The sequence below is a fragment of the Rhinolophus sinicus genome, chromosome 12 (genome assembly GCF_057876585.1).
Source record: "Rhinolophus sinicus isolate RSI-liver-muscle chromosome 12, RSI-T2T, whole genome shotgun sequence".
NCBI classification, from domain to species: Eukaryota; Metazoa; Chordata; class Mammalia; order Chiroptera; family Rhinolophidae; genus Rhinolophus; species Rhinolophus sinicus.
The window spans coordinates 18712230-18733736 of NC_142512.1; the positions used below are offsets into that span (position 1 = coordinate 18712230).

At 37.7% G+C, this 21507-nt stretch overlaps 1 protein-coding gene across 2 annotated transcripts in view; it reads left to right on the forward strand.

Moving 5' to 3' along the window:
• Positions 1 to 21507, forward strand: part of SMYD4 (SET and MYND domain containing 4) — a 37978-nt gene that overhangs the window by 11517 nt on the left and 4954 nt on the right. For both annotated transcript variants that reach the window (XM_019755524.3, XM_019755522.3), the window contains exons 3-6: positions 5679 to 5823; positions 9425 to 9514; positions 10855 to 12019; positions 20967 to 21149. In XM_019755524.3, coding sequence (XP_019611083.3) covers positions 5679 to 5823; positions 9425 to 9514; positions 10855 to 12019; positions 20967 to 21149 — 1583 coding nt within the window. The remainder of the gene's footprint in view (positions 1 to 5678; positions 5824 to 9424; positions 9515 to 10854; positions 12020 to 20966; positions 21150 to 21507) is intronic.

The following is a 21507-nucleotide window of genomic DNA, read 5'->3' on the forward strand; positions in this document are numbered from 1 at the left end:
TGGAGGGCGCAGCTCAGCTCCAGGTCCAGTTGCCCTTGCTAGTTGCAGGCAGTGCAGCCCACCATCCCTTGCAGGAGTTGAACCGGCATCCTTGTGGTTGAGAGGACACGCTCCAACCAACTGAGCCATCCAGGAGCTCAGTGGCAGCTCAGCTCAAGGTGCCACGTTCAATCTTAGTTGCAGGGAGCGCTGCCCACCATCCCTTGCGGGACTTGAGGAGTTGAACCGGCAACCTTGTGGTTGAGAGCCCACTGGCCCATGTGGGAATCGAACTGGCAGCCTTCGGAGTTAGGAGCATGGAGCTCTAACTGCCTGAGCCACTGGCCAGCCCCAACACTGCTATTTCTTGAATTTTTAGTTTTAGATGTCAAATTTTGCTCTCCTACCCCCACTCACATGTATGTCTGTACTTTGTTTTTCCCTCATTCTCTCATTATAACTATATTATAATTTATAATATAACTAATAGAATATGATATTGGTTAAACCAATATTCAATACATATGTCATTATATCTGTAAATATTGCTCATATGAACCATGAAATATACTTTGAATTACATTTCCTTTATTGTACAACTCTTGTTTTCCCTGGAGTTAATAATTACCTTCATTTTATTTGTTTTTTTGGGGATTTTTTTGTTTGTTTGGTTTTTTATTGGGGAAGGGGAACAGGACTTTATTGGGGAACAGTGTGTACTTCCAGGATTTTTTTTCCAAGTTAGGTTGTTGTCCTTTCAATCGTAGTTGTGGAGGGCGCAGTTCAGCTCCAGGTCCAGTTGCCGTTGTTAGTTGCAGGGGGCACAGCCCACCATCCTTTGCGGGAGTCGAGGAGTCGAACCAGCAACCTTGTGGTTGAGAGCCCACTGGCCCATGTGGGAATCGAACCGGCAGCCTTCGGAGTTAGGAGCACGGAGCTCCAACCACCTAAGCCACCGGGCCAGCTCCATTTTATTTGTTTTGTGTATCCTCAAACTTCTCTACTTCAGAACAAGTCGGGGAGGGATGGCGAAAAAAAATTAGCTCTGAAGAGCTGTTTGTAAAACTATTCAATCATAATCTAAAGTGACCCAAAAAAGATTTAAACTTCTAATCGCCATGTGCATGCCCATTAAATAAAAGTATGACCTGAAACTAATAAAAAATAAGCAGAGAAAAAAATTTTTTAAGTATGAATTGGGCCTTTAAAGCTTAAAACCAGGCATACAGTTTTCTTTCTTGCTGTTTTTAGTCTTTGAGGAATGTTTTACCAAATTTGATGCCTTTCATCGGTATGGAAGACCTTTTGAGACAGATGACTTCCCCCTGCTTGGTAATCTGCAGTGTCCTATGGAATCCTTAAGACTCATTATCCACACTCACTGCCTTACCATTTGTTTCGATTTTGTACTGATTCAACTAGAATACCTCCTGCCAGAAAGAGAAGAGCTCAAAGCCTAATGGATTTATGTAAAAAGGAACATAGAAACCAGTCTGAAGAGGTTCCCACTGGCCAAATTTAGGACAATTTGAGCATCAAAAAATATAATGATGTAATGGTTTATAACAATGAATTTTTTTAAAGGTCATGGTGATACTCAAATAAATATGTAAATAAGTAAAAGAAAGAAAGGGGGAAACACTTATCTTTACAGAAGCATATCAATTAATAAATTTAGAAGTAATGATAGAACTAGAAAATCACCATTTTGTAATCCCTGGTGTAATAACTGATTCTGGCAATGATATTTAATGGATGCTGAAACCATTAGAAGAAAGATCTCTGGGAAACAGTTTATTCACGTGGTCTCAAAGTATGGCCCCAAAGATTACTTAAGTACAATGGGAGAGGTATCTTTATATTGGAGAAATCCAATAGTCACCACTTTAACCAAGTGATCACACTTAGCGTCACCAGTAGTAGAAACTACGTGACATTATATGTCTCCTGATTTGAAACAAGTATACAGATTTAACTATGTACTAATATTCTTGACAAAAGTTGTTTAATCTGAATCTAATCATGAGGAAACAATGAGGTAAAACCAGAATGTGGAACATTTTCTTGGCCTTGAGTCTTCAAAAAAATTGTGGGATTGTCTCAAAAGAGACTGAAGAGAAATAACAACTAAATTTAATACATGGGAATGCTGATCCTGAATCAAGTTAGGGTAAGAAAAAGATATAAAAGGCACTTTAGGAATAATGGGGGAAGTTTAAATGATATTTGGTTTAGTATTAATTTTTTTAAACATGATAATGATATTGTGATATCAAGATATAAAAGAATGTCCTTACTCTTAGCAGGTGAACTCCCAGGATGACTGCACTTACTTTGAAATGCTTCAGGAAATAATGTGTATATATGTATGTGTGTGTGTGAATTATTAAGATATTGTTTCTCAGCTCCAATCTTCTGTGCTCTCTTCTGGGGCTGGGACTTTCTGCTATGCCAATTACTCCAAGAGAGGCTTTGCTTCTCTAGGGCTCCAGAGAGATAAGCAAGGCTGGAAGAAGAAGGAACTTGCTTCTTTCTCTTTGCTTCCGAATTAGAATCTACATGCCAAAGAATGAAGTTGGACCTTTACTTTACACCACATACAAAAACTAACTCAAAATGGCTCAAAGACCTAAACTTAAGAGCTAAAACTATAAAACTCATAGAAGAAAACATAAGGCAAAAACTTATGACGTTGGATTTGGCAATGCTTTCTTAGATATGACACCAAAGGCACAGGCAACGAAAGGAAAAATAGACAAATTGGACTTAATGAAAATTAAAACATTTTGAGCATCAAATGACAATATCAGCAGAGTAATGGGAAAAGAATATTCGCAAATTATATACCTGACAAGGGATTAATATCCAGACTATGTAGAGAACTCCTAAGACTCAACAACAGCAAAAACAAAACAAAAAAAAACCAAAAAGCCCAATTTAAAAATGGGCAAAGGACTTAAATAGGTATTTCTCCAAAGAAAAGATACAAAATGCCAAAGTACACATTACAAGATGCTCTTAGCATTACTAATCATTAGGGAAACGTAAAGCAAAAACTACAATAAAGTATTGTTTCACATTCATTAGGTTGGCTACTATTAAAAAAAGAAAACAGACAATAGTAACAAGTGTTGAGAATGTGGGGAAATTAGAGCCCTTGTGCACGTTGCTGGGAAAGTAAAATGGTACAGCCACTATGGAAAACAGTATGGCGGTTCCTCAAAAAATTAAAAACAGAATTACTATATGATCCAGAAATCCCACTTTTAAGTTTATACTCAAAAGAATTGAAAAACGACCTTGAACAGATATTTTGCACACCCATGTTCATAGCAGTATAATTCACAATAGCCAAAAATGGAAACAACCCAAATGTCCATTGACAGATGGATGGGTAAACAAAATGTGGTGTATACATGCAATAGAATATTATTTAGCTGTCAAACAGAATGAAATTCTGGTACATGCTACAATATGGATGAACCTTGAAAACATGATGCTAAGTGATATAAGCCAGACATAAAAAGACATATATTGTATGAGTTCACTTACATGGAGTACCTAGAATAGACAAATTCATAGAAACAGAAAGTAGAATAGAAGTTACCAGGGGCTGGGGAGAGTGAAGAATGGAGAGTTTAACGAGTCTGTACAAGTTTGGGATGTACAAAGTTCTGGAAATAGATAGTGTTAATGATTGCATAATACTATATATGTACTTAATGCCACTGAACTATATACTTAAAACTGGTTAAAATGATAAATTTTGTATATTTTACCATAATAAAAAATTAATTAGAAAAGTTGTTCCACCTCACTTCCTCAAATTTTTATCATAACATTCCAGGAGAAAATTTAAAATATTAAAAAAAGAAAGAACACCCATTTTCTTTTCAAAACTTTAAATTAATTACTGAGTTAAACTTGGTGCCCAAAGTAAAGAATGAATTATTGCAGCTTAGGTCTTACACCAAACAATTACAAAACATTGAGTTTACCATCATGTTGGATTAAGATGAAAGAATATCCATATGCTGTTATTACTGTTCACCCCAACCTTTTTGTTTGAATAGGTTTTTCAGGTTTAACTTAATTTAAAACAATACAAAAACAAAGAGAACAACGAACAGGCTCTATGGAACACCAGATGTGCATGAGATATTGTCCTCTTATTTTCTGGACTGGAATAAATTTAAAACAGACAAGCACACCTTTTGAATTAAATAAAATCTTTCCCAACTTTTCTTTTTGTGTTACTAATTTTGAGTTTTTTCTACATTGTATTTAAGTACCAATAAAATCCTATTTGATATTAACTTATTATATATAACAAAGTAACGTTTTGTGAAATTCCAACGTATACATACACAGATGTACCATACTGAAACACAATGTAAAAAGGATTTCTGGCCCGGCCCTGTGGCACAGAGGATTAGAGCTCCATGCTCCTAACTCCAAAGGCTGCCGGTTCGATTCCCATATGGGCCAGTGGGCTCTCAACCACAAGGTTGCCAGTTCGATTCCTCGAGTCCCGCAAGGGATGGTGGGCAGCGCCCCCTGCAACTAAGATTGAACATGGCACCTTGAGCTGAGCCACTGAGCTCCCAGATGGCTCAGTTGGTTGGAGCGCATCCTCTCAACCAGAAGGTTTGCGGTTCGACTCCCAAGGGGATGGTGGGCAGCGCCCCCTGCAACTAGCAATGGCAACTGGACCTGGAGCTGAGCTGCGCCCTCCACAGCTAAGACTGAAAGGACAACAACTTGACTTGGAAAAAAAGCCTGGAAGTGCACACTGTACCCCAATAAAGTCCTGTTCCCCTTCCCCAATAAAATCTTTAAAAAAACAACAAAAAAAACAACACAGTATTTCTTATGGTGGGTCTTTGTAAACAAAAATTTGAAAAACAGTTTCTAAACATTCCACAGTTTTTATTTTGATTTCCTCTTTGACCTAGAGTTACTTAAGAGAATTTTTAGTTTCCATGTTAATTCATATTTGCTTCGTAGCCAAACGGTATAATCTAGGTTATTCTGTACTGTTTCTCCTTATTGGAAAAGGGTGCATTCTCTATTGCCAGTGTGTGTGTATGTTTGTGTATTTATATGTTAGATCAACTTTATTAATTTTGTTATATAGAGCATTTGCATACAGTACTTTTTTTTTTTTAATTTTTCAAGTTGAAATTTTAGATTTACTTGCAAAAATAGTACAAAGAATAGCTGTGTAATATCCCTCTTTCAGATTCCCCAAATGTTAACATTTCACTACATTTACTTTATGATTCATTCATCCACCCTTTCTCCCTCTCTCCGTCCTTCACCCCCCACCCCCCAACCTCTCTGCTATGGCAGCCATTCAACTCAGGTATTTTCAACACAGTTTAAGTGGAGAATATGCTTTGGTGCAAAGACTGTGTATTATGTCATTCTCCACACCCATGCTTGTATATGATGTGTTATCCGTTGGCTAGTAATTACGAGATAAAGAATAAAAAATTAACACTCTGTTCTCTAAATAGAAATTCCAGTCCCTGTCTCGGAGACAAGATTTCCCTCCCAGTCACTACGTAATACATAGAACCTTATGTGTCCCAATGTTTTGCAGGCAGTCATTACTGTTTCAAATGCAATGGTAAGGAGCTTTCCTTGAAATAATAAACTTGTGCTTTGTTTGTTTGTTTGTTTGTTTCTCCATGAAGATCTGAGGATGAGATGTTTTTAAAAAGGCTTTCTAGAGGTTACCTTGTGGGAAAGGACCCCAACGCTCCCCTTTTCTACAGAGAAAAAGGAAACAAAAAATTTCAGGAGAAGGATTATATGGGAGCCACAGTGCTGTACTCTAAGGTAAGAAACTCCCAGCCCAGCAGGAGGGGTTATTTCAACAATTTCACAATGTGTATTTCCTCAGAAGATAGAGCCTTATTGCTGAATGATATAGCCAGTGGGAGCTTTGTCTATAATTTGTGGATTGGACTTGAAAAAGAAAACTGGTAGAATTCTGCTGTTGGTTATGTTCTGAAACAAAAGGTAGTTTGTATTATGTGTCCTGAATTCCATCAAGAAACTTCTATTCCCATATTTGTTCAAACACCTTATAGCAATAGGCTTATTGGACCCCTTGTCCCGCCTTGCTCATGTCTGTCAGCTCATTGACGTGTATGCCATTTTTGTCTGAATGACTCATGAGACTATTCATTTGATAGTCCCAATTTAGAGAGCAGCTAGATTTTTGATTATCCAGTGTTAGCTACAACCAGTATGACTTAGATTAAATTATTACTAGAAAGGAAAATAAACTCAATTGCCACCACCCAGTTGAACTCCATTTTGAAGGTTGTCAACAAATAGCTAAAATTATACTAACCATCAAGGAGCTAGATTTTGACGAGGAATAGTGGCTTTTATCAACCTATTGCTCTTGTTGTCCTAATTCCATAGTAGGAACTGGAACCAAGTCCGTGAGAGACTTCCTTCCATAACTTTTTAGAGATAAATATGGGCTTAAAGCAAGAATGCATCACTCCCTTGGACCAGGTCTGTGATCTTGTGTATTAAAAGAATGACTGTAAATTTGAAGGTGGATCCCTACTCTGAGTCTTTAACTGCCTATGCTTAAATTTTGGAATTAGTTTTCTAAAAACTATCAGACCTACAATCGCAACTTCTATAATTAATAAAAGTCCTGCTTGGTAATGTTATAACCAAGTATTTAGCTGAATAATATAAGCATTAGTGATTGCTAAAGAATTGAAATCCATTCGATGCAATAATGATCCACTGATAAATGGCATAATAGTTCTTTTTCATAGCTAATCTCTTCCCCTTTATTCATGTGCATCATAAATGTGATCACATGGGAAGTTGTTTATGGAAAACATGTAAAATAAAAAGTGAAATCAGACAAAAAGTTAAGGTTTGCTCTGGATGAGAAGGGAGATGAGCCTATTTCATGAAGCTAGTATTTTGGTGATTATGGTACTTTGCAATTTTCTATAAAGCTGCTATTTTCTTTCTTTTTTTAAAATAATATTTGTTGTCTTTGATTGCAAATGTAATATATGTTTACATGGAAAATATAGAGAAGCATAAAGAGCAAAAAAAAAATCCCATAACCAATGATAGGTACTGTTAACATTCTTGCTTATATCCATCCAGCCACTTTTTCCTCTGAAAATATGTTTTTCTTTTACAAAATTGGGATAATGCTATACTTAATGTTTTGTAACCTGCTTTTTTTCCCTCGACAATTTATTGTAATCATTTTCTCATGTTATTAAATTTTCCACTAGAACATGATTTTTTATGGCTGGCTTAGTGTTCCATTACAGAGAACTATACTTGATTTAACATCTAATGTTGGCAGATTGTTTTGTATCATAAAGCTGCAAGGAGCATCTTTCTATGTAAATATTTGTACACATCTGCTTATTTCCTTAGGATTAAATTCCTAGAAGAGCAATTGCTGGGTCAATTGAATGTATTCTTTTAAAGCCTTTGATAGTTGATGCTCAATTGTTCTCCGGGGAAGTTAACATCCTTTCTAGCAGAGTATGAGAATGTTCATTTCTCTTTATCCTAAGCTTTACCAATTATTATGGTTTTATTATTATTATTTTATCTATTTATTTTTGAATAGGAAATGTGTTTATACATACATACTTAGAACTCAAAAAGTGCAAGCGTATACAGTGTAGTCTACCTCTTCTGTCCCCTAGCCACCTAGTTTTCCCATACCCAGAAGCTAGCACTGTTAAATGTATGTTTCGAGGTACTTTGCATCTATAAATAAATACAAATAATCTTCCACTCCTGCACACACATACTGTTTTTATATAAATAACATTCTACATGCACTCTTTAGCACTGCATGTTTGTTTTTTTGTTTTTTGTTTTTTTTAAGGAGGGCGAAGCTCACGTTGGCCCATGTGGGGATTGAACCAGCAACCTTGGTGTTACTAGCGCCATACTCTAACCAACTGGCCACCCCCAGCACTGCATGTTTTTTACTTAATATCTTAAGATCATTTTTACATGAGAGCATAAAGTGCTTCCTTATTCTTTTTTTTTATGGCTACATGGTATTCTGTTATATGGATATAATAGTAATTTATTTAATTAATCCTACAGACCAATATTTGTTTCCTATCTTTTGCTATTTCAAACAATTTTGTGATGAGAAACTTTGCATGTATGTTATTTAGCACATACCTATAGGATAAATAATTACATCTGTAGGATATATTCCTGGAAGAGGAATTGCTGGTCAATGGATATATATATATATAGCTAAATTGCCCTCCATAATCATGAGACCAATTTACACTCCCACTAGCAACATACATATGAGAATATTAATTATCCCACTCCTTTGCCACCTCAGTGTCCTATCAATTTTTTTTGCCAAACTATAAGTAAAAAATGGCATCTCAGTAGTTTTAATTTGCATTTTGCCGATTATAAATGATGTTGAGCATTTTTTTTCATATGTTTAAGAGCCATTTATATTTCCTATTAGAATTGTTCATATCATTTGTTTATTTTCCTATGGAATTTTTGGTTTGTCATCTTATTTCATCTTATTGATCTGTAAGAACTGTTCATAAAGTAAAGAAATGAGCCCTTTGCCTGTAATGTGAATTGCAAATATTTTTTCCAGTTCAATGTTTGCCTTTAGATATTGCTTTTATTGGTTTTTGCTGTAAAGAAATGTTTTATTTTTATGTGGTCAAATTTACTGATTTTTATGACTTCTGAATTTCGTATCATAACTAAGAAGGTATTCCTCACTCCAACATGACTTTGGACTATTCCTATAGTTTCTTCTAGTGCTCTTATAGTTTCGTTTTTACATTAAGATTCGGATCTATTTGGACTTTATCCTAATGAAAGTTTTATCATATATAGACAGCCAACTTTATTTTTTCTCATTAGCTACCTACTTGTCCCAATACTTTTATTAAATAATCCCCATCTTTGCTCCAGTGATTTGAGATGCCACTTTTATGATTATTATTAATCCTTGCCAATTTGGTGATAGAAAAAAAGTAGCCCTTTTCTGCATTCGTTTTCATCTATCTGGGTATCTATATGTGAATTAACCATTTGTTTCCTATATATCATAGTGTTTCTTCTTTTGTGAATTTCTTTGTGCCACTCACCCTTTGTTATGTTCCTTGGTTTTCATTCTCCTTTAGTATTGTTTGTGGCTGAAGCCGTGTCTGACGCTGCTGTCTTCAAAGTGCTTTGAATATTTGTTTCCTCACTTGATCTTTGCAGCTTTGCTCTAAGGTAGTTAAAAATGAAGCCGAAGCAGGTGAAGCACAAAGAGATCCAGTAACGTTCCCAATTTCATACAGTCTTTAGCAGTAGAGCCCCTATTATCTGAAAAAATACTTTCAAGATGCTGGTTTCCATTTATACCTTTAACTGGTTCATTGTTTTGCAGGGAGTATCGCACTCGAGGCCTAACACTGAGGACATTTCGCTGTGTTATGCCAATCGCTCCGCAGCCCTCTTCCACCTGGGTCAGTATGAAGTGAGTATCAGGATGCCTGGTGTGACTGGAGAGGGTCTGTACGGGGTTCACTGGAGGACCAGACCTTCGTCTCTTCTTCTACCTTAGGACACTAAAATTGGGCCCATTGGTTGAATTGGAAGCAAATTGATATCCTACCAAATTTGTTCTTTCTCCTGATTCATTTCACCTATTGGAGGTGATTATGTGAAGGTAGTATTTGTTGACAAGAGAGTCATGGCACATTCCACAGGGCAATGGACTATATCAAATGGGTCAGCAGTTCTCAGTGTCTAGATCAGCTGTGAGATAAGGTGCTAATAATACTTCAGGTTCCAAGTGTTTGCAAACTATTTACTTGTTTGGGAGATAGATAGATAGATAGATAGATAGATAGATAGATAGATAGATAGATAGATAGATAGATAGATATCAAGATTATTCCAGCAATAATATAGCTGACCCTCAATATGCATTTTGAGTGGGGAAGTAAAAGTTGCCATGAAATGCCTGTGTATGCCTAACGGGGGGGGGGGGGGGGGGGGCTTTGGATGAGTGGCTTTCTCCTCATCCCCTAATTGGTCTAAGGACAAGCTCTAAAATGCCATTTTGGTACATCCATTTCAGAATTCCACAGAAATTTAAATTATGCCTTAGAATTTAGAACTAGAATAGTCACAAGTTCACCTTTATGTCCTTTGGACTAAAATAAAAGAGCAAGAACCTAACTCTAGGCCCTAAGCAAGAGAGTCCTGGACTACTGAAAACGGTGGTTAGAAGAACTTGTGACTGGAAGAACATTTAACCCTTTTAACTTCCCTATATTGGTTATTTCTACTTCCCTTCTTACAATAATGACTACCATATATTGAACACATACAATGTTCAGGCACTATTTTCAGCGCTTTAGATATATAACTTTATTTTCATCCATATTTCAACCCCGTGACGTATTATTTCCCCTGTTTTCCCATGAGAAAACTAAGACACTGAGAAATTAAGTCACTTGTACAAGGTCATACAGCTAGTAAGAGGCAAAGTCCGTATTGGAATGCAGGTCTGTTTGGCTTCAAAGACTGCCCTTTTAATCCCCACACTATAATTCTTCTATCTGTAAGACTTTTTTCCTCAAAAACAGAAATATTTAATAAGATAGTTAAACCTAATCTCTTTAGCATGGATTTCTTATCACTCAATTAAAAGATCACACAGCAGCATATGATATAAGGAAACAAGCACATGACTGTACTTGCTCCATTTTTAATAATCCTTCACTTTCCTGTAGATTTGTGCTAAGACTTTCAGTAGATATTGAAGAGTAAGGACCGAGGATCATTGTGGGATTTCCTTCCTGTTTTCAGACGTGTCTTAAAGACATCATCAGAGCACAGATGCATCGGTATCCGGAAAGATTGCAACCCAAGCTGATGCTGCGGAAGGCAGACTGTCTGGTGACTCTAGGGAGACTACAGGAGGCAAGCCAGACCATCAGTGATCTCGAAAGGAACCTCGCTGCCAACCCAACCCTAGCAGCTTCCCAGTTTCAGAATCTGCAGAGAACCCTTAGTCATCTGAAAATGAAGGTACAAGAAAGGGAGAATCTCACAGAAACCTTCCCAGAAGCTCTAACCAAAGCCTTTGAGGATATGGACCTAAGGGAAGAGAATGAACGAATTTCCAATGCGTCATCATCTGTCAGTTTATGTACAGACCCTTTAAAAGGCCGCTATCTGATTGCCACAAAAGATATTCTCCCAGGAGAGCTCCTGATGAAGGAGAATGCTTTTGTGAGTGTCCTTAACCCGGGAGAAATGCCTCCACTATGTCATGGCCTGGAGAGCAAGTGGGATACCAGAGTTACCAATGGGGACCTGTACTGTCACAGATGTTTGCAGCACACTTTGGCTCCGGTTCCCTGTGATGGATGCAGCTATGCCAAGTATTGCAGCCAAGAGTGTATGCAGCAGGCCTGGGATCTCTACCATAGTGTAGAATGTTCTCTAGGGGGACTGCTTCTCACACTGGGGGTCTTTTGCCACATTGCCCTGAGGTCAACTCTTTTAGCTAGATTTGAGGATGTTGACAATGTCATAAGGAAGCTTTGTGGTGAGATTAGTAACAAGGACATCTGTTTACCTGAAAGCAAGAATCTGATGCAAACACTCAGTGATGACCTAGGAGGGGAGAGTGAGGAAAATGGTGAGACGGTTGAGACCCCAATTCCTGGATGTGATATTAATGGGAAGTATGAAAATAATTATAATGCTGTCTTCAACCTTTTGCCCCATACTGAAAACCATAGCCCAGAGCACAAATTCCTCTGTGCTCTAAGTGTTTCTGCATTGTGCAGGCAGCTGGAAGCAGCCAGTTTACAGACCCTCACAACAGGTCTGAAATCCTCTCAGCCGAAAGCAGCAATGGCTCCTGCGTTGTGTCAAGAGTTGCATATTTGGGGAGTGGCCATGCTGAGACACGTGTTACAGCTACAATGTAATGCTCAGGCAGTAACTACCATACAGCAAACAGGTAAGAGGGAAACGTTTTTTCTGCCTTACAGTATTGCTTTGGTGTAGCTAATGTTTGGGGAGAAAGACCTGTAAAGGAAGCCATTAGAGTGGTCTCATGGGAAAACACAGCTGTCACATATTATGATTGAGAAGCTTTGTGACCTTTACAAAATATTTGACCCCACTCTGCCTCGGTTTTCTCGTCTGTAAAGTGGGTAGTTTCATCCCACATAACTTTACAGAGTTGTGAAAATGATGTGTTCGTTTGTAAACATACTTTAAAGCTAAAAACCCTATTACCCTCTTAATTTTTTATTGTAAAGGAGAACTGAAGCAATAAAGACTACAGAAAGAACAGGGTCTGTAGAGTGAGCTAAGATTCTGATACCTTAACTACAGACCCAGTTCTTTCTGTAGTCAAGGTATCAGAATCTTAGCTCACTCGTGTGACTCAGGTACTCTCTCTTCTCTTTTCAATAGACAAATTTTTCTCATTTTGCTGTTTAAATTTCCAAGAGAGGAATCTGGCCAAGCATAGCTTTCCACACAATGTTAATGTAAGCTGTGGGCCAGCCTACGTTTGCGCTGTCCACTGTCCACCTCTAGACACAGAACAGCCTCACCCTGCTTTCCTAAACCAGATATCATATTTATATGAGGCTGTTTAAGGTAGATGGGGAGGTTAGATGTGCCCAGCACCATGAGTGACATATCTAATATCATGTACTGACAGCAGACCTATTATTTCAAAAGAAAGGGTGTTTCCTGTATTTCTATCGTACAATTTCCCTTTTAGCAGATAATGTCTTTTGATTCAATCAATTCATTATATTTTTCTCAATTTTCTGATCAACTGTTGAGGGGAGGAATTAGATATTAACCAAACCTAGGATTGCTAAACAGATGAATATTAAATATCCACGCTCAGCTCTTTTGATCTCCTATTCAGTAATGTAGAATTTTGTCAACCTTTTGTTTTATAGATTTTCATCTTTAATTTTAATTCAGCTGCCAAGTTATGCAGTATACACGTATAGGTGTTTCACTAGAGGTGTTTCGGGGCAAAACTCTCTTCCCGGTCCTGAAGCATGTAGAACACCCAGTAATTGCACTGGCTTTGCACTATAAAAGCAAGCTAGTCTCTATTTTCTTCTCTGCTTTCTTTTGTTTCTTTGAGCCGTTGCTACCTTCTAAAATAAATCTGTTGAGTGTTTTTCCAGAATTATGTTTCCCCTTGGGTACATTCACTGGCATTTAAAAAAATATTGTTTTCATTTTGTTTTGCTTTTCTGAATATAAAAAATAGTTTATGGGCTTCCAGATTATAGCGCAGAAACTTACCAACTCTTAATTCTATTGTGTCTTGCCTCGAAAATACTTCATAGAACATACGAAAAAGATTCAAATATCAGGAGCTCTGAAAGCTGGAAACTATTGTCCAGGTAAACAGTAGCAGGGAACACTAACGCAGGCTGACTCCCTGTGGCTGAATGGCAGAACCATATGGACAAAAGAAGATGTTTTCCATTCACTTTTCTCCATTGGTCTACTCCTTACAGCCAAAGAAATGTTTTTGCTCTGTGTATATGACATTTCATTACACTCAAAAAAAAATTTTTTTTAAGGAGGGTGCAGCTCACAGTGGCCCATGTAGGGATTGAACCAGCAACCTTGGTGGTGTTAGTACCACACTCTAACCAAGTGAGCTAACCGGCAACCCCTACACTCAATTTTTTATCTGCATAGCAAATTTTGGGTAAAATTTTTCAGAGGTTGTTAAGAATGAATTTCTGGATAGCAAGAATATAGATAGCCAGGAATACCTGTATTTTTTTGTGGTTAATAAGGACTGGAAAAAATAGATACATAGCGTAATACTGGTTACCTGAGGTGAGAGAAAGAGGATTAGAGACTCTGGCTTCATCTATATGGTTCTAATATTTTATGCATAATTTATTCTTATTCATATGATGTTTTAAAAATATATACATAGAAAAAAACACCCCTCCAAGCAAACGTGCTAAAATCTTAATTAACAGTGATTAATTCTCAAAGTGGAAATATGGGTGATTACTACTTTCTTCTTTGAACTTTTCTATAGTTTTAAAATTAAAAACATTCATACAGTGGTAACATTATTCTAATAAATTTAAAACGGATTGTATACCTTTCCCATCATTCAAGGGAAAAAGAAAAACATTTAAAAAAAAAACAGTTCACAGAGCAAAAGATAAGAAGATGGTAAAAAATGACTATAAATAGTAAGTATAAATGGGTTAAACTCTATTAAACGAATCTTTCAGAATGGGTCAAAAAAATTAAAATCCAACTACATTCTGTTTACAAAAGTGACACCTATAACAAAACACCACCAAGTGTTTGGGCAAGACGTGTCAGGAATCACAAAGCTAATCAGAGTATTAGTATTAATATTTTGGGGGTCACTAATACAACTTTCCTCCCACTTTTCTAAATTTTGGCTCGGCTAATAATCAAATGAGCATGAGACAGATTAACAGGAGAAAATGTCTAAAATACTGTGGACGTCCACTGGGGTACCGTAGAATGTGAGACCCGAGTAAGACCCGTTGTGCAGTCGAGGCTTATTTGCGATTCTGGAGCTAAGGAGAAGGGGGCTTTGTGGTTTGGGACTTTGAAAGGCAGGAAGGCAGTTCACCTGGAGATGGAAAAGCAAATGTTTGGTAAATATTTGCTGGGCATCTTTAACAATGGGACACACATATAACTTTGAACAATAGGCCTTGCTAGGTTCCTCTCTGTCTATCACACACTAGTTCATGTTAATCTATAGCTATCTGTGTTATCTTCCTTCCTGGAGCAGGTCCTCTCTCTCAGTTCCCTTTAGACGGGGGAAAGGTCAACGATTTTTCCTGAGTGCTTTGTTTCTTAAAAATAACCAGTTTAAAATAGTCAATATCCCAAAAGTCATATTTTTGGGGTGCCAAACTCTGCTCCCCTTCAGTATGAAACAGTAGAACCCAAGGTAATACGTCTAATAAAATAAAGAAGGCATTCTATTTTTATAAAAGAAACTCTCCACACTGAAATATATCAGCTCTCAGAAACATAGAGATTGTGTCTATAAAACAAAAATGATTAAGTATACATGAAGAAACCGGCAAAAACTCCATAGTTGTGAGAAACTTTCATATACCACTCTGACTTTGACTGATCAACTATATTAAAAAAAAATAAGAACCTAAAAACCAAGATACCATAAGCTGGGGAATTCAGTAGATATATTTATCAAAACTTGTGTCCTATAGACTAGGAATGGCGAACTTTTTCTGTAAAGGGCCAGGCATGTCCTTTGCGGCTTGGCAGGTCATGTGGTGTCTTTTGCAACTACCCAGCTGCCACTGTAGCATGAAAGCAACCATAGACAATACACAAACAAATGAGCATGGCTGGGTTCCAATAAAACTTTATTATGGACGCTGAAATTTGAATTTCTTATAATTTTTCATGTCATGAGAATTATTTTCATTTTTTCCCAACCACTTAGACATGTAAAAACCATTCTTAGGCCACATCTGTACAAGAACAGACAGCAGGCCGGGTTTCGCCCACAGGCTACAGTTGACAGACTGATATAGACAAAGATTTGACAAATCTAAGAAATCTATTTAGGAAAAAATTTCCCCAAAATTGGGAACAATGAATGGGATATAGCCAATAATATAAATTCACTTTTAAATTTTAAGCAAATATTTAATACAATTTAAAACTATCGAATTTGAAAATACTAAGTAGACAACTTCGCAGAAAAATATAAATGGTCAAAATTTTCCCAGAAGGAGGAAACATTTCAAAAACCTAGTAATTGTAGAAGAAATTGAAAAAGTTACCAAAATATTTCCGTAAAAACAAGCCAGTCCCACTCTTTTCCATGTGAGTTCTTTAAAACTTTTAAGGAACATATTTAGCCACGTTTTTAAAAAAATAAAGAAAGAAAAGAAAAAAATCTTTCAAGGAACACATCGTTTTTATACAATATAAACTATGCCAGGGCTTGGGGGAACCTAGAACCCTTTCCCATTTGTTATGCAAAGCCAACAGTAAAAACTATAGACCAGTCTCACCTGTAAATGTAGGTATAGAAATCCTAAACAAATCACTGCCACATCACATCCAGCAGTTTATCAAAGGAATAATAATATATTACCAAGTACACTTTCTTCCAGAAATGCAGGATATTTTAATTTGGAGGGCTATAAAAGGAGGCTTGGATGAATGTGGAGACATGCCATATTCTTAGATGGAAAAACTGAAGACTGCAAAAAAGGCAGTTTCCTCTCACTAACCTAATCAGTCTGATGCAGTTTCAGATAAAATCACAATTAGATACAATTAGATGTTTTTCTTTTCTTTGTTGTTTTTTTTTAGGGGGGGGATTTGACAATGATTCTAAAGTTCATCTTGAATAAGTGGATGAGAACAGCCTTTTTGTTTCAAAGAGTACTGAAGGGGCTTGGTACTATCAGATTTCATATCAGTATTGAGTTACAATAGTTAAAAACAGTTTGGTACTGATACGATAGCCCCCAAAAGTATTAGATTCTTCCTTCGAATCATTAAAAAGTTCAATGTTTTAAAATCAAACCATACAATATCTAGGAAGAGGTAACTGCACATTTACATGGTCTTAGAAGGAGAGAAGATTTCTAAAGTATAGAATACCAAATGTAGGAAATTTGAAGATAGCTAGATTTAACCTAACCACCAAATATCAAAAATATTATAATCTGTAAAGAAGGTAGAGGATCTGAATGAGATCCTTGAAGGAATGAAAACACTGGACTGGGAGGCAGCAGATGTGAGTCCCCGTTCTGGATGTACTGCTAACCGTCAGTATGAACGTGGTGGGGTTACTTAGCCTCTGTGTGTCTCAGTGTTCTCATACGCAGAGAGGACTGGATGAACCTCCAGGCTTCTGGGGAAAATTATTTGCAAAAATCACCCCCACAATTTCTCCCATCCCTGTCTGTTTGTCCCTTTGCTGCTTGCCTGCTTTTTCTCCCACCAAGGGTGGAGTCTATTTCCCCTTGCCCTTGAATCGGGGCCAGCCCAGCAACTTGCTGTGACCAATGGAATGCACTAGAAGTGACTTTATGTGACTTCTGACTCTGAACCTTAAGAGACCTTGAAGCTTCCGTTGTCAACTTCTTAAATATGGCCATGTGAACAAGCCTGGCTAGCCTCCCTGAGGAAACAAGACCATGTGCCAGATGAATGCAATCGTATGAGTAATCCCAGGCAAAACCAGCAGAAAAAATGTTCAGCTGAGCTCAGGCCTGAGTTGCTGGCACACAGCATTGTAAGCAAATGAAATAATTGTTGTTTTAACACTCCCCACCTCCAAAAACCCATAACCAAAAATTAAAATGTGAATGACAAAATGAGAGAACATTGCTAGCAACTATACAGCTCTTAAAATCCAACTTTTTAAAAGATGCGTAGTGATGGAAATGTTCTAAAATTGGATTGTGATATTGGTTGCTCACCTTAAGTTAATTTCCCCCAAAAACCGATTGAATTCATACACTTAAAATAGGTGAATCTACATAAATTAGATCTCAATAAATATGTTTAAAATATACATAAGCAAGCATTTTAGCAAAGTAGTAATAAAGGGGGTCTGGTCTGACCTCTCTAGTAATTAAAACAAGATACCATTTGGCCCATCAGATTGGCAAAGTTGCTTTGGTTATTTCGATGATGATGATGGTGGTGATGAGCATTTTAGGTTAGGCTGTAAGGAAATGGCCATGCTGTGTTAAGTGAAAAGAAGTAACTTACAGACTGCTGTGTGCACCCTAGTACCAGTTATGTTAAAATTCCGTAAGTAAGGCTAGAAAGAAGACTGCAAGAAAATGCACCCAAATGTTACACCTGGCTTATAGGATTATACTTGACTGTTATTTTCTCTAGAATTTTCAGGTTTAAAATCTTCCTGACTACCATGTGTTCCTTTGTACTTTTAATTAGTTTTTTTAATAAAAAAGCTGGCCTCTCACGCTGGGCAGGAGCCGCTCATGACGGCACATGGTAGCCCACGGCGGCAGCTCACGCCAACCTCTGGCAGCCCAGCTCCAGGGAGAGCTGTTGTTCACAATATTAGCTGTAGAGGGCGCAGCTCACTAGCCCATGTAGGAATCGAACTGGCGATCTGGACCACCAGGCCGGCTCTGTATGAACATTTTCAAGGCACTTGATACATATTACAAAGTTGCCCTCCAGTAAAGTTGTACCAGTTACACGCCCACCAGCAATGTTCACTTTCATTTTTGAATTCAATCTAATTTTGTTTTAGTCTGCTCATATTTTCTAATCTTGTTATATCCTTTTTTATTATTTCTTTGGGGTTCCAACACCTCCCAATTTAGTGTTCTCATTGAATTTCATTAGCAGCTGTTTCATTAGTAGCACAGAAGAAGGATTAAAGTGTTAACTAGAATAGACTTTGACCAAAAAAACCTTTAAAAATGTATGTTAATATTTTTGAATAAATCCTCTTTAATCAAAGTTCCTCAGAAACCTCTCTTTGGTCCTTATCTGAAGGGGCAGAGTTAGCCATTGATGATATTCTAGACCGTGGTATGTGTGGTTCTGTCGCGGTGAGAATGGCTCATGTTGTATCTGGATTCATGTCATAGCAAAGGGCTCCGTGAGGTTCTGTGTAGGTTCAGATCCATTCACTGCCCGTTGCTTTCACTCTTCAACAACCAAGGAATCTACCTTCAGTTTGGGTCCTTGACTATTTGATATACATACAGATTTCTTGTTTTGTAAAATACCTACCAGAATATTCAGGAAGTATTACGAATGAATCTTTTTCTCTTTGCTTGAATCCCATCTTAAATGCATGAGGGATATTAACAAGATACACTTTTGGTAAAATAAAGCATCATTTCCTCTTTTTTTTATGCACAAAATGTCACATGTTAAATTTGGTTGATAAGGTACATACATAGTCTCACTTTCTATTATCTCTACTAATAGATGAGTAATGCGAAATATTGAATTTTTTTTTAAATCAATACTTAATTTTTTCGAAATAATTAGAGAGAGACTCAACGCTGACATAAATACTCACCCCACTCCGTTCCTGGGCCTACTTCTGTTAAAGGATAACCTATAAATAATTCACGAAGCTGACATTACTCACTGTATTGTGATCATTTTTTCTGGGAAAATCTTAGCAGCTGTTCTAATATAGATTGCCAGTTATCAGTAGTTGGGAATGCAAGTCAACTGTTAATTATGCAGAGGCTGATTATTCAGACCACAAACTGTTCATGCCCTGTTCTGCTCCTTCCTGCTGCCTACCTTTTAGCATTTTCACTGCTCATTAGCACGTATACCAGAAGGGACAAAGGGGGTGGGAGGAGAGAAGAACTGAAATCTGTTAAGCACTTAGGAGAAGCTCTGATGAAAGATTTCAATACAATTTGTAGAACTGTTGACTAAAATGGAGTCATTTGGATTCTCTGTGTTATTTATTTGTCCTCCAAAGCAACAGGTAATATTATAGAATGGTCTGCAGAGACACATTATTCCTATATTTCATGTTTTCCCTTCTAGAACATTTTCACTTGCTGGTTCATGATATTTTCTCTATTCATTACGTTTGTACCCAGACTCCAAATTTATTTCTTTGGAGATTGGTGTATCAAGATTCCCGGCATATACAGTGATACCAGAATTATCTGATGTTTTTTTAGTTTTCCAGAAAACTGCAAGTTTCCCTTTGAGTACCAGTATCTTTCATATTAAACCAGTTTTGTTGGAAATACAATTTCCTCTTATAAACCAAGGCCGCTGAACACAATTTAAGCCCTTCTGGATGCCCCAGCTTATCCATATTGTGCGTGCTGCTGAGATATGGGTGGCTGTTACAAAAACCCATGCAGGTATGCTGTCAGTCTAGGAACCTCTGGTTAAAGGAAATGCTGCAGTTGTAGTAAAACTTGAGTGGTACAGTGTTTGCCCTGAGGCAACTGTTATTCTTGTATACATTTTCTGCCTCCTTCTCCAGTCTTTCACCCATCTCTTTGGCCGTTGTCAGAAAACCTGCCTCTTATTAGTTCTGTTTCTGGACTGTTGTGGGCTGAGAAACTGAATAGCCAAGCTCATTAGAACTGTGGCTAAAATAAGAGCAAGTAGGCCTACACCAAGTATACAAAGAACTCACATATAAAGGTAAGAGCAGTGGTGCAGAAATAGCCTGGCTACTTAGAGGGATTTTTCCTTCCTTCCTTCCTTCCTTCCTCCCTCCCTCCCTCCCTTCATTCCTTCCTTTCTTCCTTCCTAATTTTCAATCATGTAGTTAAATTGTTGGTTAATTGTGTTTCAAAGAAGAGATTGTTTGGGACATGAGACTGTCTTGAATAGAGCTAGTCCAGAGTTTTTTTCAAAGAGAACTACTGCTGACTGACTTCCCATAAAATTGGGACAAAGGGCAGAATGAGCAGGAAAGCCTAAGGACCACTGATTTTGTAAAATAGGAGCCTGTTTACTTTGGGGTAGTAATTAGGTTAACTGTTCTGTTAACCAACCAAAGAGCACTTAGACTATAAAAGTCTTTGGGAAATAAGCTGGTTTCTGTGTCCTTATGAACACTATGTCTACCTAGAAAGCTCCCAACTGGTAATTCCTTTTTAATTATGTTTTCTAAGTTCTAATCTTTGGGTGTTTGTGGTATTGAGACACAGTGGTTAGGTTCCAGGATTCAGGTGGACTTTTCATGTGTTCACTTGCTTTGCTTCCTGGGGACCAGAGTTTGCTGTAAGCCATGTTCCATCTGATTCATATCGGCTCCGGCTGTGGAGCTATGACTCAAGCGGGCTTCAGGCCCAACTGCCCCACTCGTCTTCTGAGGCATGGCTGGTGAGGGCAGGACTCATGTCCTGGCCCATTTTCCCTTTTTCTTTGTGCACTTCCAGGATCTAACGACAACGTCGTGACCAACAGCAGGCAGGTCCGCCTCGCCACAGGCATCTTCCCTGTGGTCAGCCTCCTGAACCATTCCTGCAGCCCCAACACCAGTGTGTCCTTCAGGAGCACTGTCGCCAGCATTCGGGCATCAGAGCAGATCGGAAAAGGGCAAGAGATTCTCCACTGCTATGGTGAGGCATCCCTTCTCACTGCTGTCTGCCTGCTCCCGCAGAAAAAGGACAGGGTGAACCAGAAGGAGCAAAGCACCGGGCAGGTGCCGTCACCTGTCCAGTGTTTGTGTCTTGCAAGAGGCAGTGCATCCCTCAGCAAAAAAAAAAAAAAAAAAGAAAGAAAAAAAGGCCTTCTTACTGGGCCCTGTTGTGTCTAAATTATCATGTATGTCACTGCTTAATCCCATAAGCCTCGTATGCTGAAAATGAGCTGGGAACAACTTTTTGGATTCTTTTTCTTCCTGTCTCCTCAACTTGAAAGCTTATTTCTACATCTGGTTCCACAAATATTTGAGTAAAGGGAACCTATCACCGGATG